Raw genomic sequence first — 24,713 nt, 5'->3', positions numbered from 1 at the left:
TCTGCTGTGGAACCATTAATTTGAGTCAGGTGTGTTGAAGCAGGGAAACATTGAAAGTCTGCCGGACAGTGGGCCTTGAGGATCGTAGTTGGGCATCCCTGCCATATAGGACAGAATGTTTTTTTAACCCTCACACATGCCTCTGAAATCATGCTTTTACTGCAATAATCAAATTTCACATACACACACAAGCAACGTCTCACATATAAACAAGTGAAAATTCACACACTAAATTCACACATTAAAACCCCATCACACACATACATGACAATCTGTACCCATTTGAATAGGTATTAACAACACTGTATGTGAGAGGTTATATGTGTATGCGTGCGCGCATAGTAGTATAAATGAGAGGTTATGTATGTGTATGTGGTGTCACTATACGTTTTACTATCAAGCCAGATTTAGAATCCACTCTGCACTCTGCACTGGTTGTAGCCCCGCCTCTTATGTGACAAAATTACCTCTCACACAAGGTATTTAAAAGAAAGAATATTGATGGGGGCGCGCAAGATGGCGGCTGACGAGTAGACGCGATTCCCAACTTTCCTCAAACATTCACAAAGAAAAGCATCTAAAACAGCTTTTACAACAGTTGTAATGTCAACTAACTTACTCTCGAAGCGGAAAAGTGAACTTACTCCTGCTGTTTCACCGAAAAAATCTTCCTGTGCAAAGAAAGGGAAAATGGAGAAAGAGACGGCAGACAACATCGTAGCGGCGCTAAAGTCCGCCATTGAGGAACAAGGATGTAGTATTGGAAGATCTATTGAGGAACTGAAAGCATCCATCAACTTTTTGGCAGCTGATGTTCAGGATATCAAAGGTACGCTGCAAATCACTGTTGAAAGAGTTAACAAGACGGAAGAGAAGATACTGGGCTTAGAAAACAAAGTTCAGGAGCTAGCAAGATACAAACGGAGGTGGAATTTACGACTGCGCGGGCTTCCAGAGACGGAGGGAGAAGATGTGAGAGCGCGGCTGATTGAAATCTGTCAGAATGTGGTTCCTCAGTACAAAGACAGGTTTCTGGATGTGATTGACTCCGTCCACAGGCTTGGAAGGAAGACCTCAAATCAAATGTTCCCTCGCGATGTCATTCTGCAGTTCTCGATGAGGCATTTCAGAGACGCCGTGTGGAAACAATCCAAAAACGCGGAGTATTTGAAGCAGAGGAAGATCCGCTTCAAAGAAGATCTCACTCCGGAAGATCGGGAGCTGCGCAAAAGGTTGTGGCCTCAGATAATGAAGGCCCGTGAGGAAAAGAAGATCGCCTTCTTTGTTGGAGGAAAAGCCTTTGTTGACAACAAAGAGATCCATTGAAATCATCATTGAAAGTTTGCAACTTGACCTTAGAATCTGGGCTGCTTTAGCTCACTGCAGCAGGTTAATGTGGTCTGACGGATAGACCCTCGGCTGCAACATGGTGAGGTGTGTCTTTCAATCCGACTTGCATGGTTTTGTGACTTGGAGTTGCACATCCTGTTATGGTGCTAATAATTTGCTTTATTTACGAGGAAAGTTTGGTTGTTTAATAATTGCTAGTTTTCTCAGGCAGTAGATTACTATTTGGTTTATCATTTCAGTTCTAAGATTTCTTTCTGTTAATGCTCGGGGCTTAAGAGACATCACAAAGCGGAAAGCTTTATTTCTTTATGCAAAAAACTTTGATGCAGACTTCTGTTTTATTCAAGAAAGTCACTCGGTGGAAACTGACTACAACTTCTGGAAATCGCAATGGGGAGAAGATCTTTGGATGTCACATGGGAATCAATATTCAGGAGGTACAATGACCCTTAAAAAAAATTTTCAAGGAAAGATTACTTCAGTTCTTGCTGATAAAAATGGACACTTTATTCTTTTGACTGTTTGTTTGTCAAACCAAATGTATCTAGTGGGAAATGTGTATGGGTATAACAATGACAAGGAAAATAAGGAGCTGCTAATTGTCCTAAGTTCACATATTAGGTCTACGATTAAGAGATTTGGTGATGTCAAAATTGTTCTGGGGGGTGATTTTAATGTCACCACGAATGATGAGATTGATCGATTCCCTAGTAGGAAGAAGGAAAATAGCTTTTTGCTTGACTTTATGTCTGTAAATGGGTTGACAGATGCATGGAGGTTAAGTAATCCTAACTGTATAGAATATACGTGGAGCAACAAATCCGGTACCTTTCGATCAAGAATCGACTTCTGGTTGGTCTCAGATTCCATCTTAAGTCTACCATACAATGCTGAAATCATCCCTAGCCCTCTAACTGATCATAAAGCTATAACTCTTGATTTAAACTTATCATCATATTGTCTGACAAAAAAACTAACCCCTGGCTATTGGAAATTAAATAATCAGCTCTTATGTAACGAAACATTAAAAGTTAATATAAAGGAACTAATAGCAGAATACTGGAATTTGGCAAAGAATGAAGAATCTTATAGTAAATATTGGGAGCTCCTAAAATTTGAGTTGCAAAAACTGTTGAGAAGAGCTGGTGCCACTCTTAAAAGAGAAGGAAAAAAAGAGGAACACATTCTGACTACAGAGCTAATTGCTCTGTCTTCAATTTCGCCTGAAAATTTGTCAGAGGAGCAGAAAATACACCTAAACTCCTTGCAACTGAAACTAGACCAACTATATATAAACAAAGCCAAGGGTGCTTTTGTGCGGTCAAGGGCTAAGTGGATAGAAAAGGGCGAACAGAATTCCAGTTACTTCTTCAAATTAGAAAAACATAGACAAACTAGGAATGGATTAAACAAACTGTGTATTGATGGAAAGATGATAGATGATCCAAGAGAAATAGCTACAATATGTGAAAGCTATTTCAAATCTGTGTATGATTCCACACTATCTTACAATGACCTACAGCACTTCTTTGCCGCTATGAGTGATGTACATGTTATTAGTGAAGGAGATAAACTGATGTGCGACAGTCCAATATCTTTGAAAGAGGTGAAGAGAGCAATAAATAAACTCAAATTAAATAAATCTCCGGGGACCGATGGTTTATCCTCTGAATTTTATAAGCAGTCCTCAGAGGAATTAGCTCCTTTTCTCTTAAAGGTTTTTGGTGAAAGTATTGAAAGTGGGTTATTACCTCCCTCCTTATGTCAAGGCTTAATTACTTTAATTCCAAAACCACATAAAGACAGTACAATATTAGATAATTGGCGTCCGGTCTCTCTTTTAAATAATGACTATAAAATCTTTGCAATATGTTTAGCCGAAAAACTTAAGTCAGTCCTTCATTATATTATAGATGAGTCCCAGAATGGCTTCATGTCTAACAGGTATATAATTGACAATATTAGATTGGTACTTGATTTACTAGATTACTCAGATTTAATAGAGGATGACAGCTTTATATTGTTCTTAGACTTTCAAAAAGCATTTGATTCAATTGAACACGAGTTTATGTATGCAGCACTTGCTCTTTTTGGTTTTGGGGAACAGTTCATAAAATCAATAAAAACTCTTTACGCATCTGGTAACAGCTCAATTAAGCTGCCACATGGTACTACAAAAAGATTTGAGTTAAAAAGAGGAATACGTCAGGGTTGTCCGGTCTCTCCATATCTTTTCTTACTCCCAATGCAAATATTGGCCACTTGTATTAATAACAGTGATCTAAAAGGCATCTCTGTAGCAGGGAGGGTTATTACTCTCAGCCAACTAGCAGATGACACTACCCTTTTCTTGCAAAACAGTTCCCAAGTGAAAGTTGCTATAAGAATTTTGAATACGTTTTCCAAAGCTTCTGGTCTGAAACTGAATTTATCCAAATGTGAGTTGTTCCCTATAAAACCAAGCAGTCAATTAGACATTGAAGGAATTCCTGTAAGATCTAAAGTTAAATACCTAGGAGTTAATATTGTCAAAGATGAACATTTGAGAATTAGTGATAACTTTACCCCTCTAATTTCTACTATTAAACAAAGGTTTGATATGTGGATCCAGAGAGATCTCAGTATAACCGGCCGCATCCTACTTTCCAAAGCGGAAGGCCTATCTAGGCTTGTGTATGCCAGCTCTGCTTTAGATGTCCCCAAAGATGTATGCAATACTATTGACAAAGCCCTATTTAATTTCATTTGGAAAAGAAAAGTCCATCAAATTCGCAAAAGTGTGATGACTAACAAATTAAACTCTGGTGGTTTTAATGCTTTAGACTTTTATACTTTACATTCCTCTTTTAAAATAAAGTGGATTAAAAGATACTTGTTAAATCCAAAGTCTTTATGGACATTTATCTCGCACCATGTTTTTGAAGCTTTAGGAGGTCTTCATTTTCTAATAAGATGCAATTACAATATAGACAAAATACCCATCAAATTGTCTAATTTTCACAGGCAGATGCTTCTATCATGGTCCTTAGTCTACAAGCATAACTTTACCCCACATACGTATTACATCTGGAACAATCAGGACATATGCTATAAGCACAAAACACTATATTTGAAAACATGGGTGGAAAATGGTATTCTGCTTGTTAATCAGTTACTCAATAAGGATGGTCATCTATTTACATATTATGAGTTTCTTAAACACTTCAATTTTCCTGTTACTCCCAGAGAATTTGCTATTGTTATTGGTGCCATTCCCTCTGGTGGCAAACTTCTTGTCTCATCTTCACCCAGAACTGCTCCTCCCAAGATCTTGCCAGATATATTTATTGGAAACTCTGAGCACTTTCTTAGTACAAAAACTAATAACAAATGTATAAGAGAACTAATTCAAAGAGATCTGAGCTGTAAACCAGCATCTGTTTTTGTTTGGAATAATGAGTTTTCTGATATAAACTGGAAAAAGGTCTGGTCATTACCAAGAAAATATTTTATTACCAACAAAGTGCGAGAAGTGTCTCTGAAAATTCTCCACAGATGTTATCCTGTTAATGTTTATCTAGCAAGATTTCATAAAAATGTGGAGCATTTCTGTTCCTTCTGTCATAAAGCAGATGAGACAATATGTCATTTGTTTTGGGATTGTCCTTTTTCCCAAATTTTCTGGAATGATATTAATCTGTACCTCAACAGAAAATTGGAGTATCAAATTAACCTGAAGCTTGAATACATATTATTTGGCTGTTTTAATGATCACCTCCCCAACAAAATTCGATTTGTTTTAAATCTCTTCATCCTAATAGCTAAATTTCATATACACTGTAGCAAATTTGCAAAGCAAAAACCAAGTATGTCAGTTTTTCTATGTTATATCAACATATACATGAAATCCTTAAAATGTTGTACGAATCCAAAAGCTGTGAAAACCCAAGCGATTTGGGATATTGCCCCTGAGCTTGTGTTGTAAGATTTGTTGTCATTTGTACTTGTGTTGTAAATACAGTTCAATAAAACTTGAGAAAAAAAAAAAAAAAAAAAAAAAAAAAAAAGAATATTTCTGGCCTTTCTCTCTCATTTAGCTGTTAGCTTAGCTGTCAGTCAGCTGTCACCTTACTTTTCCATCATTTAGCTGTTAGTTTAACTCTGCTGTTAGCTCACCTCTTCCTTAGTTAGCTGGTAGCTTTAGCGCTCCATTAGGTAGTTATTAGCCTAGCTCTCCTCAGCTGGCTGTTAGCTTAGCTTCCTGTCAGAAGTAGTCCTGCTCCTTCAAACTTAGATTGTTCTGGCTTTTCCAATTAGGTTCATACTGTCTTTTCGATTATCAAGTCTTACTTTTCTTTTGTCATGTCAAAGTAAAAACCACTTTTGACTCATCTTTCAGACAAAAAAGAAAATAGACTTGTTCTGACTCTTGTCTAATGTAGGTGAAACATCAACTAGTACATCCCAAAAACATTCAATTTATTTTCCAGATTTCAGTTTGATGTGTAGTGAAACAATAAAACAAACACAAAAGAAAAAAGTGAGCTAACGGAAATTCAGGAAAATTCCTAGTGAAAATACTTCTAAAAATGACGTTAGGGGTTGCCCAACTTAATTTCTGAAAATATATATTTTTTTTACAAGAAAGATAAGATATGAGCTGCTGATGCTGCTGCTGAACTGTCACACATCTGTTATCAGAATCAGACTCAAGGCCACTCCACATTTTGGTGGGCTTTCTGGGTAACCTGTTTCTGTGAACTACAGCCTGCACAGACCACGCGTGGACTAAAAACCAGTCAGATGAGGTCATGTCTGAAACCTCCTTTTGATCCGTTTGCCTACGGGCATTTGGCCAAAGTTTAAAGTTAAAATACCACAGCATGGTCAGACAAAGTATCCTGACCAGGGACTATGAACTGTCACCACTTTATGTGACACTAGATTTGAACCAAGCAATCAGACTGTAAAAAATGCAAGATGACTTCAGACTGCCATGCATGAAACATGAAATGTTGAAAAAAGCACCGCTAATGATTTTACTGCTAAATATTTAAACCAGTTGCAGCAGAGCAACACTTTGCATCTGTCCTGAATTAGCATAGCACTGCATCCAAGGAGGCAGCATGGAGAAATGTTCTTTTTTTTTCTTGTTTCTTTTCCCCGAAACCCTCACTCTGTACAGCTCTGCCAGGATTAACCCGCTGAGTCATACCGGGTGATAAATCATGATGCAGATGTTCTGAGTTTGTGAAGCACAAGATTACTGTCAGTCTCATGGTCTACGATCCTTTCACTGATGAACAACCTTCCTGGAAGTAGCAAAGGAATTTTCCACAGCATCTTTTCATGATCCTGTGTCACTTAGAGCAAATGTACTTTTCTGCTTCATCTGTGTCTGCCACTGTTCCTACAGTGTCTTTAACATATAATCTGTATTTTGGGAAAACAACATAGTCCTTATTCATAGTATATTGTCCCATTTATATATATGTATTTATGACCGTGTTGAAATGTGACTTAATTCACGGGTCTGCACTGGATTGCAATTAAAACTAAGGATTAAATTGTTTGAAGCTTTGAAGTGTGACTTTCAACACAATTGTAATGGCACTAAGGCCTTAGAGATGAAAGTGTTATTCAATGTTAAACCACATATTTATGAACCCCAACCTGTACTATCCAAAATATTTGTATACCCTCTGATGGAGCATACAGTGTAACTGTTTCCTGCACACAGTGTGTGCTGAATATATTTGTTTTTGTTGTTGCTGTTGCTGCTTTGTTTTGTTTTCTAGTTCTGTGGTCATAAGCAAAATCTCTACAGTTGTCAGATGCTATCTTTTTTGCCCTGCAATATTAAAAGTTGTTAAATATTTATCCACTTGGGTTAAACAAATAGTCACATAGCCACAGTTACATTTGTGTAAGCAAAAGCACATTAGCTTTGATTTGAAAGGTTTTGCCTATTAGCATAAAAAAAGAAAAGAATTAGCCATCCTTTCCTGGTCTTGAAATTTTGTGAATACATTCTATACATTCTCAAATGAGCAACACAAAAAACAAAGCCAAAATAACCAGCACCATATTTGGCTCAAATCTAAATGCAGCATACAATATCAGCACTAACATTTCATGCCACCTGTTAAGCACGGTGGTGGAGGATTGATGATTTGGGCTTCTTTTGAGGTCACAGGAGTAGGGGCCTCATGTACAAAAGGTGCGTATGCAGAAAAAAATGTGGCGTACGCTCTTTGTCACAGCAAAGTTCAGATGTATCAAGAGTGAAATGACCATGGAAACATGCGGTGCCTCACGCCAACTTCATGCTGGCGCACGCACGTTTCTACAGCTGTTGATGCTTTGGCAGCACATAGAGGTGATGCTGGGAAACTTATAATAACTACATGTGAAAACAGACACACTAACAAATAATCAATGAATACACCCACGTGTCTGCAATTACATGAGTAGCTATGAAATCTGCATGTTAAAACCAATGGCTGCTTTAGCAGGATTAGAAGACGTTGTAAATGGTGCAGTACGAAGAGAGTGTGTGTTCAGAGACAGAGAGGATTTACTGGCACATAACAACTGGCTCATCAGCTGCTTTAGGTTCCCAAGGGCAATCCTCCTGGAACTGTGTGCAGTGCTGCGGCCGGTCCTGGTGCAACACAGTGAGGAGCCATGCTCTGCCTCTGCCCAAACAGGTGCTGACCACACAGGGGCTCCTAACAACCGGGGGCATTCCAGTCGGAGCTGGCAGACTGTCAATCAACCCTAAGCCGAGCCATGCCAGCCATGTGGGACAGAATTATCCACATGTCAGCCAGGTATATCACATTCCCAGCGTGTGAACATTAAAAACATATAAAAGCACCATCACATGATGAATGGGTATATGTCAGGAAACATTTACATTTAATCAATATACAGATCATCTGTGATGCGCAAATGCAGTTAACCAAGATTGAGGCGAGGTAGCCTGGTTCAACACGACATTCTGAGTAACAGCATGGTTGGTAACAGACTGCACGCTAGCACTGTGCACAATGGGTGGCTTCTTGGTGAGTAAATATATTCATGTTTTGTCCTAAAATGAAACCCTGTGATGTGCATTGAGCATGCACCCCCATATTTACAGCATCATTGATGTTTATTTTTGCTAGTTAAACTACAGCTTAAGGTCTTTCTAATAAGCCCCTGATTGTCTCTATGTGCAAAGTACCTTTTGTTAATAATCCTGCGAATAAAGTGTATAATGTCTCAAGCAGCCTTACCTTTTCCCTCGTGCACACATTCTCTTGCAGTGTTGTTTTTGGAAGCATCTCAGTTTTAGTCTTTCAACAAATTAATTTAGGTTAATAATATGTATTAAAAAGTGGAAATCAAGGTAAATCACTTCATCCCTAATCTGATGTACTTTATCTGATGATAACAGTTATCTTATTATGAGAAATAAACAAAGTACAGCATGTTTATTTTGCAGGATTAATACCTCTCACATTAGCAGCTAATGCTATGACCATGGGCACTGCCATATAAAAAAAAACAAACAAAAACAAACAAAAAACAAACAAAAAAAAACAAATGTTTTTGAAATAACAGGACGTTACGTTACTACATACGATGTACTGCAAAAGAAATCTGATAATGGATTGGAAAACGTAGACACAGTTTTTTTGAGTCACATTTTAGAAGTGCGTGTAAATGTGTCAGATAGGATTATTTAAAATATCTAATTACTCCCTGTTATCTGGTTTTGATTAATCCGATGCCCCTAGTGAATTTTTATTTGTTTTTGTTTTTACTTTGTATTACAGGGCCAAATAAAGACTTCATATTTTGAAAAATTCTTAATTTTCTGTCCATTACTTCTTGGGTCAGGTGATGGTTACGTGTGGATGAAATGAAAAAAAGCTTTAGCAAACACACCTAAACTTCAATCATGGGGGCTAAACTTTGCACGTAGAACTAGCAGGTAAACTGGATCAGCCATCGTTAGTAGCTACTTGCATAAAACGCTGACTTTTTCTAATTTGTGTACTGAAACATCCAGTTTTGAACTTGGAAAATCAGATTTTCACCACACAAATCACATGAAAGTGATCTTTTCCTAATGTAACAAGTTTCCCCAACTTCCTGACTTTACTTTGTTATTTTAATAATTTTCCATTCAACTATTTTAATAATTCTTTACTGAAACTAAAATGGAAAACACACATACACACACACACAAAACAAAAACAAGGACAGATGCTGCTGCAACTTGAGACATGACAATATCAGTATCTGCCAGAACAGCAGGCGAACGACCTCTCAGTCATAGCATGAAATCAGCAGCTTTGTGCCTCCAAGTGAACAGTTTTAAGTCTCTTTCAGTTTGAAATTCACTTTAAATACTTTGTCCAGAACTTTGATGAACATTTAGAAACCTAAAACGAGCATCAGTGATTCGGTCTGGCCTTATTTCTGTTACTCAACACACATAAACACACACTAGTCATGCCAGGATCACACGTACTGTGACAAAGCAGAGAGAAAACAGACCTGTCGTCTTCATGTAACTATCATGTATATGTGGGATTGTAAAGCTGTATTCAGTTAATCTTCACACATGTTGAAGCTTTCTCATGTTTGAAGTGTACTCACATTCTCCATGGCACTGAAAAACGCATTGCTCGACTGTATGGTATCGATGTAGATCTTTACCCTCTGACCCTTTTGAACCGTCCTTGTACTGTTATGTTTTAGCATCACGTGTGCCGTGTGTCTACTCCACCTCATGTTTTAAAGATTAAACAAAGTATGTTTTGCAAAAAGAGGAGATTCATCACTCTCGGCTGAACATGTTTAATGGCCCGATTTATTGAAATGACAGCGTTTTGCAGACATCACATCTCACTTCGGTTGAATAAGAGAGATAAAGAGAGTCACCGTGAGGGGGGGGGGGGACTACATAGCATGGACTGTGACTCCGTCCCTCCCTCATGCTTTCCCTCTATGAGTATATAAAGGAGAGCCCAGCCTTCTTGAGTTAGCTGAGTCAGGCCAATCTGGAGACTTTCATTAGATCTGCAACCAAAAAGTGAACTTCACACGAGGTCCAATCTGACTTAGTGGACAGCTGGTTGAGTCCTCCACTAACTGCTGGAGATCATAGAAGTCGTCTGGTGGCCAAGTTTTGAGGTTTTTAAGAGAGAATTAAAGAAGAAAGGGAAGATCTTAACTCTTTGTACTGGAGTGCAGTGAAAAGATGCAGACGAAAGGCTTCTTCACCCAAAGGAAAGCAGCAGTGGCAATGTGCATTGTGCTATTAATGTTTGCTCAGCAGGTGAGTACACTGTTTAACCGAAGTTGTTTAATTATAGTTCTGCTATTAAAGCAGGGAATGGATATTACAAAAAACATTTTTATATTAAAAAAAAGAAAGAAGTTGGCTTACTTATGAACATTCGAAGATGCAGAAAAAGCTACCAGCTGGTTCTCTGAACAGTATTTTGCATTTTTTACACAAATGTGAGGCTAAAATATTCCACATCTAATGTGTGCCAAAACCCGTTATTAATTAATCCTGTAGTTGTTCATATTCTATTAGGCTCTGTAACCACATATTTTAATGTGCCTTATTGTGTCCATTTGTTTTGACCAGGTTTGTGCAGGACCGGTGCCCCGACAGGCCCAGTCCAGTTCTGACCAGAGTAAAGGTTCAGTGGGGGGACACACCATGTCCACACTGAGAAGGGTGGTTCGGATGACCCCACTGTGGAGGATCATGAGCAGCAAACCATCTGGAGCTTTCTGCCAAAACAACTTTGAATGTTCCACTGGACTTTGCAGGTAAATGCTGGGAAAAATACCCAAAACTATGGGAAATTAACTGATATAACAAACCCCACAAAAAGTAAAAGAAGAAAAGTAAAAAGAAAAAATAAATAAATAAGGACTGACAGTAACTGGCTATATGATATTCTGACTGGCTACAGTAAATAAATTAAAATAGATCTAAATTTAGTCACTTGTGGGGCAAAGTGTCACTGTAATAAGATGAAGACTTGTATGTCTTAACCTTTAGTTGTTCAATGAAATATGAAACAGATGTAATGCTACTAGCTAGCTAAATGGTTAGCATACGTAAAGCAATGTCCCTCCCAATTTCAAATCCCTGCTGGGTGGATCATGTCCCGCATCCGTCATTAACTTAATAAAACACACCGAGTGATAATAGTTAATAAATCTATGATGCTAAATTAGCCACAGTGCTTACTAACTAGCAAAAACAGTATAGAGGTTAAATTTCCAAAGCTAACATTTAGCTTCAGCTAGCAACCTTTTGTAAAGAACTTGGCTATCGGGCTTTCAGTCATATTATTTATGTCAAGTTTATATAATTTTATCCTTTTTATGTCAATTCACCATATTTATTTTTACTTTTACTTTAATAATACATATATTTTCATTAATATTTAATGCTAGATTGTGTTCTTTCCTGCTGCCAAGCTCACTACCATGTGTTTGGCTTCACTGTGAAACAAGCTGATGATTATACAAATTTAAGCAAAACTTTTGATGAAATTAAACATGTGTATTTCTGTGTTTTGTTTTCAGGGCTGGGCACTGCTCAACAAACCAAGGAGAGCCAGCTAAATATTAAACGTCCGAGGACACGACCAGTCTGAGTGTTATCCTGATGGGTTCTGACTGGGATATCAACATATCCACATTTTTTTAATATTCTTTTGTTTTTTTAATCAAAATTTGTATTTATGACTTCCGATATATCTACACAACTACATAATCTATTACAGTTTGCTATTTAGTAAACCACCATAAAATGGGTGCATTTTGGCTGCAAATAACTTTTAGCTCTGATGGTGCAAATTTTAAAGAAAAGAAGCATCTTTGAATCTCAGAGGATGAATATTTCAGGTTACCGTGACCTTGAACTTAACTCCACAAACGACGTAATGGAGTCTGATGTTTAAACAGCTCGGTTTTATTGACCATCCAGCTTTACTGACATGATACGAGAATGAGTAGACAGACAGAAAGTGCAGGGAGCAGGGCAAAGCATGGAGTTTGCACCATTTTACAGCTCTCAAACTTTACATTGCCCCACATCTTTATCTTCTGTTGGCCTTGATAAGTTATCACAAGACTGGTGTTAGGGTAGAAAATTATGATAGAAACACCAAGGAAAGGAAAGAAACAGAAGCAGTGGAGCAGAGGTTACAGATATATTCAAAGGGATGCTCAGGCTACACTTAAAAATGATCTTATTTTACATTTAGGTCTATAATTTTGAGAGTTTAGCTCTCATAGATGTAGGCGCTTTCACACACAATTCAGAATAAATGCAAATTTCTGTAAACATCTTCACAGCATCTTAACTGCATGTACATTTTCTCAGATTATTTATTTTGTCTTTTGAGTTTAAAAAAATGTTCCCATTTTAGTTTCTTTTTTAAATTTTTATTCCCATTTCTTGTTAAAATTCTTTTGTTTAATTTGTCACCTTGACTGTTCAGCTTTTCCAGTGTGGACTGAGTGTACAATGAAGAACAGATTTTAAACATAAAGCTGCACAGTCTCAATGTTTGCACATCTTTTTCCTTAAATTGCAAGGCGGCTCTAAGAATCCGCTTTGACTCACCTGCAGTTTACTTCAAGCACGCGGCAGGTGGTTGCTGATATTTTGTACACTCAGCGTGTCTAAGAAACGTTTGAGTAGGATTGCACTTTCAAACCCAAATTATCTTTGTACTGTGTACTATTTACTGTACTGTGTTAAGTTCGCATAGAGGACGGGAGGAAAAGTGGAATTAAAGCATTGGAAAACAAGAATTCATTGTGTCAGTGGATTCATTTTTATTCTGGTTTTGTTTATGAAATAACAACTGCATTTTGTTCACTATTGTGCAGCTTCATTTTCACTTTGAATAAACTTAGAACATAATGTGATGATTAGAAAACACAAGAATAAGGGTCAACAAACCATTCATTCTGATTTTTGTCAGCTTACTGGTATGTTGTTTATATCTTGTGAACTCTACACAAGATAAATTGTCTTTGTACAGGCTACATAAAATTCCTACAGTAGTTGGGATGTCTTGTTTTTAAACACATATTGATGAATAATTTGCATTTAACTTTGACTGCAGGTCAACACATTGTTACTAATTTGAGTTTTACAGCTCAGTTCTTCGACTTTAAACCTGGAATTTCCTACGATTTGACACATCACATGGCAGATGAAGTTTGTTTAGGTGTCATTATTTTTATCCTTGTCAGGATGTAGAATGACATTAACGTGCCTTGCAGGACAAAGTTAACCCTGTTGGTTTTTTTTCCGGTTTTTTTTTTGGTCTTATGTTAATGGGCAAAATTGTGCTATTTTAAATATAAAACAAAACAAACAAAAAGAAAAAAAAAAAAAACTGGGGATGAGTGCTATCTCAGTGTTTCAAAAAAGAATATATAAAATTAACAGCCACTTTATTAGGTCCACCTTAGTAGTACCAGGTTGGCCCCCTTTTGCCTTTGGAGGTACCTTAATTCTATGCATCCATCCATTATCTATACTGGTTCGTCCAGTAAAGGGTCGCGGGGAAGCTGGAGCCTAACCCAACATTTTAGCAGGTGAGAGGCAGGGTACACCCTGGACAGGTCACCAGTCCACCACAGGCCTTAATTCCTGGTGTCATAAATTCAACAAGGTGTTGGAAACATCACACAGTTGCTGCAGGTTTGTCATGAGAATCTCTCGTTCCACCACATCCCAAAGCTGCTCTACTGGACTGAGATCTGGTGGCTGTGGAGGCCGCTGGAGTCCAGTGAACTCATCGTCATGTTCTAGAAAGCAGGTGGAGATGATCTGAGCTTTGTGACATGGTGCTTTATCCTGCTGGATCAGAAGATGCTCCACTGTGGTCGTAAAGGGCTGGACATGGTCAGCAATATTCAGGTAGGCTGTGGTGCTTAAACCAGGCCACGTTGGTACTAAGGTGTCCTTAGTGTGCCAACAAAAAAATCTCCCTCATCATTGCTCCACCAGCAGCCCGAACTGTTGATACAAGGCAGGATGGGTCCATATTGTCATGTTCATTCATTCGTTTTCTATATCACTCATTCCAATTCAGGGTCACGGAAAGACTATCAGAGGGAGGGTAAACCTTGACAGGTCACCAGTCCATCGCAGGTTCAAGAAAGAGACACAAAGAACCACTCACACTCACACCTATTTAGAATTTATTTAGAGCAAAGTCCACACAACTCCGTATGCATTTAGCCATCTGAAAGCTAAACAGAGGGGATAAAGGGAATAACAGCAGGTTAATTCAGCTGCATTAATGCACACTAATATTTTTTTAAAGATGCAAAGTAATGTAACTGTGGGACATTTGCAAAATACCAAAAAGCTCATTTCAGCATTCAGTAGCTTCAACGTGTTTCAGTGATGTATATAAATGTAGGAGTTATTCAACACCCAGTCACATTATTTTAGGCGTGTCTTATGAAGTCCAGCGTCTCTCCTGCCTCATCGCTTAACATGCTTAACGTATAACCATTGAAGAGATTTTCTGCTGATGTACTCTCATAGATGGAAATACTAACCTGGGAGTTGTTTTGCAGTTTTGTTTGCAGGTCATGATAAATTATTTTATGGTTCTATCATTACTACGAGTAACTGAGTTTATCAGTAATACAATAAATGTGGGAAAGCTGGGAAAAGTGGGAAGCAATATACAGGTCAACAGAAAAAAAGTATAAAGGAGCAACTCCTGCACTTAGTCCATCGTGAAAAGCCAAACATGATACAAGATCCAGGACTGCTGAGCTGCTCAGATCCTGTCAGACAGAATGGGACAAAATTACTCCCAAAAAGTCCAACAACCATCTTTGAAGATCCCAGATGTTTACAGACTGCTGTTAAAAAACAGAGGAGGTGCTATGCAGTGGTAGACATGACCCCATCTCAACTTTACTGTTACCATCAAATTAAAGACGAGTCAGTATTTTTCAAGAAACTGTAAAATGTCTCACTTTCAACATTTGAAATATCTCATACGCAATATGGAAATTATTCCTTTTTGTTTTTAGGTTTTATTTTTCACATCATTCCAGCTTATTTTAAATAGATGTTGTATTCCACCACCACTCTTCCAGCCTCAAAAGTCATCAAAAATGCTATGTAATTGTATTGTATGTATTTTTGTATCTATAGTTCTGTCTGAATAGTATTTTGGCAGTTTTGGGAGATGCAGCAAAAACCAAAACAAACAAACGAAGAAAAAACAAAAGTACTCTGGAAACAGTCATAGTGTTGATAAATAGCTGATGACTCAGCACAACTCTGCTCTCATAAATGTGGATGACATATTGGTTCCAGCTTGGCTTAACATGTGCTGCAGGGTGACGGTTCCTGCACAGCCTGGAGAGCTCGCTGACTCTTATGCTTTACATTTTTTATGCACTGTCACTGTTCAAAAGTCGAGCAGCTGCTGTTATAATGTTCAGTCTTTCACAACAATAAGAACGAGCCAAGTGTGTGAACGGTTATAGTCCTGCTGAAAACTCCCCATAAAGAATTTTCCCATCTTTTCTAGGAAGATCCTAAATACCAGCAAAGATAGAAGTAGTTTATCTTCCCAGTGAACTTTGGCCTGATTATTTTTTACATTTTTTGTTAAACATCAAAGAAGGTGTTATCTATCCTGCTTTTCAGTAAACTGAACAGATTCCTCGAACAGATATCTTAACTATATCTTAAGTACATGTTAAATTCTGTACATTCTTATGGGACACTGTCACAATGGGTCAGTGTGTATTCAACACGATTATCTTAGAAGGTGAAAGTATTTCCCCTAAAAAAGTTTGTTTCCTTATTGTTTTTCACTCAACCTCTGAAAGTATATTCCCCTCTTGTTTATTAATTTTCTTTTAAAGGACACAGTTGAGAAAATGTTGATCAGATGTGAGATTGTAGTGGTTGTTAACCATAAAGGGAAGGGCATGGCCAGGTAGCTTTAAATGAATACTCAGTTGGTACAAAGTGTGCCAAGAAATTATCTCTCACACCATTACACCACCAGCCTGAACCTTTAATACAAGGCAAGATGTTTGGTTTTCAAGAAATCCTGACCCTAACATCTGAATGCTGCAGCTGAAACAGAGACTTAACAGACCAGGCAACGTTTTTCCATCTTCTTTTGTCCAGTTTTGGTGAGTCTGAACGAACTGTAGCCTCAGTCTCCTGTTCTTAGCAGACATGCACCCGGTGTGGTCTTTTCCACAGGCCGAGGATCGAACTGGCAACACTCAGGCTACAAGACGACCACTCTACCCACTGAGCCACGCCGCCCACTCAGTATATCTATATCAATATCTATAAAACAAAGACAAGAATAAAGACAATAAAGAATTGTTATTTCTAGGATAATACACGTTACAATGAAAATGAATGGAAATGTATCCAGAGGAACTTTACTGATGGTAGAATTTCCTTTCATCTCTTTGTTATCTGGTACTGGAAACTGGGTGGGAAGAGCTCGACTGGCCTTCACAGACCGACTGCAAACCAGGTCTGAACAACAGGAGATCACTGACCATGGGTCACTCGTTTGGCCGTCCACACACTCCTATAATGTGATGACATGTGAGAACCACTGGAGCATGTGGAATGAGGAAAATCTGGGTGACTGTAGCCTTTAACTAAGAGACTATCGCATTAAATCAAATACCAGTCATACCAGTTTGTTTCTAAACAGTGTGTACTGTTGCTTCATAGCTTAATGTGTAAAGTTTGTGCTGCTGTGGCCTGATGTTGAACTTGGCCACTGTCTCTGCCATCTGGACAGAAGTCATCTTGCACTCCTGCTGTGTACACACTGTTCTCCATTTAAGTCCTGGCAAACTCACAGTTATACTCCATCCACTGTGTGATGTGCTGGTCTTTAATAACAAACAAAAAGAACAAAACTCACAATGTAGCTGCTTAACTTTTGTTCTGCCATCATGTCAAAAAATGATGTTTTGAGCCTCACACTGACGTCACCTAAAAAAGTTTTTTTTATAAAAGTGTAATTGAATCACCTTCATCTTTTTGTATTATTACTTGGTTCAGGAGCTTAAATCTGGCCAATAAGAACCGTTTGGGTAGTTTAGTAAAAGCTGCTGTGTGTGAACATGTGCACATGTTGAAGTATGCAGTCACAACTCGATATGATCAGGTTTGCACAGAGTCGGTCAGTGTCTATCCCTGTCTGTGTGTTTGCCTTTCTCATGTACATAACCCAGGTCATGTATTTTTGGCCTTGCTAACATGGCCAAACTTTGAACTCTAAACACCATGTTTTAAGGTCCAATATTTCTTCTTTGTGGCAGGAGCTTAGATGCATTAATATATCAAGAAATCAAACTAGTTTTTCTTTGTTTTTATGCCTTTTATCACTGGAACGTACTGTAATGTGTAAGTTGTTGTAACTTGGCAACTCTTTGATTTTGCAGCTGGTTTTGAAATAAATAAAATGAAATTAAGGCAAATTATTAATCCCAAAGGGAAATTGCAAATTGATTTAAAATAGTTTTGATCTCTGCAGCCTTTTGATTTTAAATCTGTTTGTTTCTGCTTCATATTTCTTTCAGATTAATGATCCCACAGTGAATGAATGAATGAATGAATGAATGAAAATGACAATGAAGAATAAAAAATGTTATAGTTTCACTTTAAATTTAAATTACCATTCGGTGGATACCACTCCTATAATCTTGTGTGGGAATCGATGGACCTTTGAGTCCATGGAAAGTTCGGTAATGTTGTGTAATAGGCTAAATACAGCTTAGCTAGCATACAGACCGTTTATCATGCAGTCCTGTCCCGGCAGGAGTCTGAACTTTTACCCTGTTCAAACGTCCATCATGCTGTCATATGCTGCTTAAAATCATACAGAGCACACTGATAATTGTGGAGCAAAGCGTAAAAGTGCTGTTACCAACATCAGTGCAACTAAGACTTTATAATCCTGGTGTGATTTTACTGCCTGTCTCATGAATCATGTCTGTATGGATGGACTTCAAACCACCATTAGTCATGCAGTCCTCATCCAGCTACAACATTTAAACTCAATGTGAAGAAGTTGCATCTACAAAATCAATCATATCAACGTCAAATAAGTTTTTATTTTAAATCAAAAGTTAATGTATTTTGCTAATTTAATTATTATTTCATATCTTATTGTGAATGCTTATGACAGTCTTTGTTTTCTTTTATCTTTTGTGTTTGTGTGTGTGTGTAAAAGCTAATTTAAAAAAAATAATCTGCAGGTCAGTAACACGACTGGGCATAAGAAAAGAAGCATTTTGGAGAAGCTGAGGCTCTCAGATGGAAAGAGGATCAACAATCTGGGTCAAACTCCATCTAAACATTGTGAAACTATTTCAGAAAAATGTTTCTCTGTAAAACATGAAGTGTTTGCAGCTCTCACCACCTACAGCGTATAATGTCATCAAAAGATTTATAGAATCAGGAGAATTCTCTGGACAAGGCTGAAAGTCAGAACTAGATGCTCATGGCCTTGAGGCAGCACTGCATTAAAAACAGACGTGACTCTAGATGCAGGTTAAAGCTCTTAAAGGTTAAAGCAGCAGACATACTTTATGTGAAGACAATCCAGGAATGCTGCTTTCTTCTCTGGAACCAAAGTTAATCTAAAATGGTGAAAACTGTTGTGTGGTTAGATTAATTAAAAAGTGAAATTCATTTTGGAAAGCATGCCCTGTCCTGCAGACTAAAGAGGAGAGGAAGCATCCAGACAACGTCTCTTTCAGGGAAGGCCTTGCAGATTTCAGAAAGACGATGCTGAACCACATCTGCATCCATCAGAGCAGCATGGCTTCACAGGAGAAGAGTCCGGCTGCTGAACTGGCCTGCCTGCAGTCCAGACCTTTCACCAGTACATAATATCTGGAGCATCATGGAAGCAGAAACCCAGCAACCAAGGTCCAGGACCTTTCTCTCCTAGAACTCCAGAAATTGGTCTCCTCACCTCCCAGATGATGTTAAAAGACGAGCGAATGCTACACAAGAGAAGTGCTGCCATCTGATTCTAAATGAGCTCATATTTTACATGAAACGGTAAAATGTCTCAACATCTGACAAGTTCATGTTCTATTGGGAATAAAAGTTTGAGATTTTTTTAAACATTGCATTCTGTGTTTATTTGTTTTTGGGGTTGAATGTTGATTTTTTTTATCCTTTCTTCTTTCCCTTTTGCTCTTTTTGCTATTTTCCATCTTTTTCTGTCCCCTCCGGTCAGGTCCAGCAAGATTACATAGATTCCATGATTCAAAGTAAATAAATAAATAAATGAATCAGATTATGAAGAGGAGCCTTACCCATAGGCCTCCCCTTGGCAGAGCAAATTTGTTCAGCACGATACAGCAACCAGATTATCATTTTGCTGCTATGATGCTGGACAGGACAAGTTAAAAAAAATATATATATCAACCCTCTTTAAATACAATCTTATTGAAATGCAACAAAGAAATATTTTTGTTAACCAAATATATTCCTTTTCTAGAATATATTTCTATTAGTCCCCACTTTAAAAAGCAGTGCATTTAAAGTCCTCCACACAATGATTAAAGTCTTAGTTTTTTTTTTTACCCTAAAATCTAAAATTATTTCCAGGAATACTGTTAACACTCATACAGTGGTGAATTACTGAGGCTGTTTTATATTCATTTTGTAATGTGTCTGTTCTTTTATTTATTATATTTAATATATTAACCTGTTCAAAAGCTGGAGAAAGCAAATGAACTAAAACTCCTTTTATTGTACTTTACATAATAAACTCGTGATCTTGGTACAGACATTAGTATTATACTGAAAAAATAAAGGGAATAAAGCAAACAATAAAGAAATGAAACGTATGCTGAAACAAAAAAGAAGGAAAACATGTTGGGGACTCCAAGATTACTTTTGGTTTTCCTGTTATTCCTTCTTCATGGTTAAAAAGTGATGCAGCCAAGCAGCAGTTTGCATGATAATGTTGTGAATGTGTCGCGCACCATCTGCTGGACGTCTCCACCCAGTCTGCCCGTCTCTCTACTTCCTGAACTCTTTATCTTTCATAGCTTTAAGTGAGATACTCACCCACTTACATTTCCATTCAACAGATGTTGAATAATAATACACAAGAAGCTCATTTTTGACAGGAAGCAGTGAATTTCTTGAGCTTCCAACCACGTAACACCCTTCAATATAAAGTTTATTTATCAGACACTATGAGGTTAATAAAAGAATTCTTAGATTCTAAAACAAAGAAAATATTTCAACAAACAATATATTGATTAAAAAGAAATAATTATTTAATTTAATTAAACAACATACAAGTTTCACTCTTCATGTAAACTGGCTAAATCCATTTATTAAACAACTTGTAATTACTTAAACAAGCAGAACTGGCTTTTACTGTTTTATTACAGAATTAGTTTCCACAGGCAACAAGCGGCTCTGACATCTTTTGTAGCTCACATGGAGTGTTTAAAACACCACAAAATGACTGATGTCAGCTTGTTCTTCACAACTTTCATCCTTTATTCCCACTTCAACAGTTCAGGGTGAGATGTGTTCAAAGTCACGTAAAACAGACGTGTGTGAGAACGAATTGTTTACTGCATTCAAACAAGATCACAAGTCATAAACTCGTCTTCACCGCAATCCAAAGCATCTACAAGCTGAAGGTTTTCAATAGATCAATGTAGTAAAAACTATTAATGCATCAGAAAAAGTTGGTTTATGACGATGTAATTTCCGTCTGCTACGTCAGCATAGTTAAAAAAAAACAAGCATTCCTGAAGAGCAACATTCAATAAATCTGCCACACAAATGTGTCCTCTTTAAGACGTTTCTACATCACCGGCCTTTCATTTTCAGTTAAAAGCTACAAAATAAATAGATTATATATATATATTCTTTTTTTATATATCTCTTCGTTTATACATTGCAGGCTACAGCACGTCAGACTGAAGGTAGACCACCGACACTGAGCTACACTTGCACCATGTACGGTGATAAATCAGGATAAGTTAGAAGAAAATCATGTTATTCAATCAGCGATCACAAATGTAGGTTTTATGGCTGAGAGGAAAACTAAAACACTTTTAGAAGAACGTGACTCAGTAAAATGAGTCGAGGACGGATATGAATGTGTTGCTAAAAGTCTCATGAAGAGGTCAACAGTCTTAGGTTAATATCTTACAGAGCACCTTGAGAAAAACGGCGTTGGGGGGGGGGGGTCATCACATGATGACCCATTTTATATTAGATGACATGTTCCTTTCTTGTCGTATTTATGTTTACTGTTTGTTGTTTTCACTCATACATGCGTGGTCATTTTTATTATTCTGCAGCTGGAATTCGGTCCAAACACATGCATCAGTTTGGAAACAGTCATACAGTCCAGCCAGTTACCTTTTAGTTGGCACCATTAAGCATTCATGTCCTGTTTCATGTTTTAATTTAGATGTTGTGGGTTTTTTGTCAGAACGACAAATGTAGAAGCAGCCTTGCAGCAAGATGACGGAGCTGATGCTGCGCTTTGTTCTGATGAGGAAGCTGCCTTGAGGACAAGACCCTGCGGATGCTGCATAGTGAACCGGCTCCTTTAAATTTAAACTAACTCAGAAAATACAAACAAAATGAAACCTGCTGGTGTAGTTAAAGGTTAACAGCCTGAAAATGCCAACAACACCTCACTCTGCACACACGGTGATCATATAAATCTGATGGTGTCCTCTCACTGCACAGCGCACGATCCACTGGGCAGGAAGTCCTGCACGTACACCGCCACCGCCTTTGTGAGGTAGGTCATGCTCCCAAAGCGGCCGCTGGGGGCGCTGTCGTACAGCAGCCTGCACACTCCTGTGGCTGGGTCCTTTTCCAGGATGTGCTCCTCAGCTCCCAGGTCCTTCTGCAGGAGATGAGAAGAAAAAAACGTGTCTGAATTAGTTGCTAAAATGTGTCTGCTGGTGATTCGAGTTGTGTGTGCTGATGCTGACCTGATCCTTGTAGAACATGTCGTTAGCCAGCTGGACGATCCTCTCCACATGGATGATGGAGCCGATGCTCGGGATCTCCACGTCAGCCAGCATGGTGAGGACCAAGATGGCCTCCACCAGCAGCTGACGGTACTCAGGCTGAGGGACTCGGTTCAGAACGGTTTCCACGTGAACGGAGAACTTTATCTCTCCTGGGGTCATCTAGAGGTGGAAAAAAGATACCAGATGAATATCCGTTCATATCCATGTTCTCTCATTGCTGAAATAAAATGAATCAGGAAGAAAAGTACCGTTTAAAGGGGGAGGAAGAAGAGGAGCTGCTGTTTTATGGTAATTTGTTACTGAGCAGATATGTACCATTTTATCAAGGCCACCTTACTAGTACTGGGTTGGACCCCCTTTATCATCAGAAGCTGCTTAAGAGGTGTCATAGGTTCATCAAGGTGGTGGAAACCTTCCTCAGAGGTTTTGCTCCATAGTGACATGACAGCATCACACAGCGGCTGCATCCATGATGAGAATCTCCCGTTCCACCACATCCCAAAGCTGCTCTACTGGACTGAGATCTGGTGGCTGTGGAGGCCGTTGGAGTCCAGTGAACTCATCGTCATGTTCTAGAAAGCAGGTGGAGATGATCTGAGCTTTGTGACATGGTGCATTATCCTGCTGGAAGTAGCATCAGAAGATGCTCCACTGTGGTCATAAAGGGATGGACATGGTCAGCTACAATACTCAGGTAGGCTGTGCTGGTTAAACACGTTGGCAGAAAGGGACCCAAAGAAAATATATCCCCCACACCATTGTGTGCAGGGTTCACCAGCAGCCTGAAGCGTTGACCCAAGGCAGGATGGATCCATGTTTTCATGATGTTTCCACCAAGTTCTGAGTCGAGCATCTGAATGTGGAGCTGAAATGGAGACTCATCAGACCAGCAACGTTTCTCCATCTTCTATTGTCCAGTGTTGGTGAGTGTGTGTGAATTGTAGCCTCAGTTTCCTGTTCTTAGCTGGAGGAGGCACCCGGTGTGTCTTCTGCTGCTGGAGCCCATCTGCTTCCAGGCTGGACGTGTTGTGTGTTCAGAGATCCTGTTCTGCAGATTTTGGTTGGAACCAGTGCTCTTTGGGTTCCTTTCTATCACCTCCAAACAGCTACTGCTCACAAGATCTTTTCTCTCATCAGACCAATGTAAATCCTAGAGATGGATGTGTGTGAGAAGTTTCTGAAACACTCAAACTGACCATCAGTCACCTTCTTCTTCATTCTGAGGCTCAGTTTAAACTTCAGCAAGTCGTCTTCACCACGTCTACATGACTAAATGTGTTGACTTGCTGCCATGTGATTGGTTGATTAGATATTTGTGTTAACAAGCAGTTGAACTGGTGTATCTAATAAAGTGGCCGGTGAGTGTATTTACAATATTAGAAACGTAGCAGTGTTGGCTAACCTGAGTGATCAGCTCGACTCTGTCCTGGTAATGGCAGATTAAACCTGTTGCTGATCACAGAATTGTTTCTTAGGTTTGTTGGCTGTTGAAGTTTGTGTTTTTCGGGGTGTTTAAGTCATATCTTCTGTAATAAATAAAACCCACCATGAGGACACAAACTTGACTGACAGAAGATGCATCTTTAAAAAGATCCATTAAAACTATTTAATAATGCACTTTTAAATGTTTTCACCGTTATCTCAAAGAAACACTTCGATAATTTAGTTCCTCACTACTTTCTTTTTACATTTTGTGCCAGTAAAGATTGATGCAGAAAACGTGATTAGAGGCATTTTTCTAAAATTTATCTTGGTAAAGATTCTGTTCTAATGGCTAAATTTTGGCTCCTGAAAAGAATGAATGACTGTTACTTGAAGGTAGATGCACATAAAGTAGACATCATCCGTACACCGGAGGTACATTTGGCATTGGACTGGATACAAGTAAAACCTAAAACCCAAGTGTTTGCATTTAAAATATGAGAATGAAATGGACAAAGAAACAGCCTGTAAAACTTTGTTTGCCTCATTTTCATGCAAACAAACAGGAATGTGGCTGATGTCTCACCTCTCTGGTGGTAGAAGATGGAAGAACAAATCCCTCTATGGACAGGCCGTGGCACTGAAACAAGATGGATTCACACAAATATTTTAGTTCATGTTTCCTTTTACCTGATTAAAGCTGCATAAAGTCCGTTATAAACCTAAATCAGTTTTTATGAAGACTTTGTTTTTGTCTGCGCTGGCTTAAAGAAGGCTGCCCAAGTGAATCAGAAACAGAAACAAGACTGGAAAGAAAACTTTTTAAAAAACAAGTTCATACATGTTAAATGACTTTTAAA

General features: G+C 38.3%; 2 protein-coding genes across 7 annotated transcripts in view; one reads left to right on the top strand and one right to left on the bottom strand.

Annotated features, from left to right (window-relative positions):
- Positions 1–10,374: 10,374 nt before the first annotated feature.
- leap2 (liver-expressed antimicrobial peptide 2) lies at positions 10,375–13,173 on the top strand. Its single transcript, XM_041986444.1, has 3 exons — positions 10,375–10,663; positions 10,982–11,169; positions 11,938–13,173. The coding sequence occupies exons 1-3, from the start codon at positions 10,586–10,588 to the stop codon at positions 11,981–11,983; spliced, it is 312 nt and encodes a 103-aa protein (XP_041842378.1). The 5' UTR covers positions 10,375–10,585; the 3' UTR covers positions 11,984–13,173.
- An 8,548-nt stretch (positions 13,174–21,721) lies between these two features.
- Positions 21,722–24,713, bottom strand: part of phka1a (phosphorylase kinase, alpha 1a (muscle)) — a 34,756-nt gene continuing 31,764 nt past the window's right edge. For 5 of the 6 annotated variants that reach the window (XM_041985126.1, XM_041985121.1, XM_041985122.1 and 2 more), the window contains 3 exons: positions 24,440–24,493; positions 22,390–22,590; positions 21,722–22,301 (listed from right to left, as the gene is read on the bottom strand). In XM_041985126.1, coding sequence (XP_041841060.1) covers positions 22,128–22,301; positions 22,390–22,590; positions 24,440–24,493 — 429 coding nt within the window. In that variant the 3' untranslated portion in view covers positions 21,722–22,127. Of the gene's footprint in view, positions 22,302–22,389; positions 22,591–24,224; positions 24,323–24,417; positions 24,494–24,713 lie in introns of those variants that run through there. The other variant, XM_041985125.1, reaches the window with a different exon arrangement.

This window comes from Melanotaenia boesemani, chromosome 5, assembly GCF_017639745.1.
Source record: "Melanotaenia boesemani isolate fMelBoe1 chromosome 5, fMelBoe1.pri, whole genome shotgun sequence".
Classification (NCBI taxonomy): domain Eukaryota; kingdom Metazoa; phylum Chordata; class Actinopteri; order Atheriniformes; family Melanotaeniidae; genus Melanotaenia; species Melanotaenia boesemani.
Note: the sequence above shows the minus strand (reverse complement) of the source record. Positions and strands in the feature narration are given on the sequence as shown.

What these genes read in the sequence shown, in the direction of transcription:
- leap2 (XM_041986444.1), top strand. Translation starts at nt 10,586, where the DNA reads ATGCAGACGAAAGGCTTCTTCACCCAAAGGAAAGCAGCAGTGGCAATG. An exon ending in TATTAATGTTTGCTCAGCAG is followed by an intron (nt 10,664 to 10,981) that starts GTGAGTACACTG and finishes TGTTTTGACCAG; the next exon opens with GTTTGTGCAGGACCGGTGCC. An exon ending in TGTTCCACTGGACTTTGCAG is followed by an intron (nt 11,170 to 11,937) that starts GTAAATGCTGGG and finishes TTTTGTTTTCAG; the next exon opens with GGCTGGGCACTGCTCAACAA.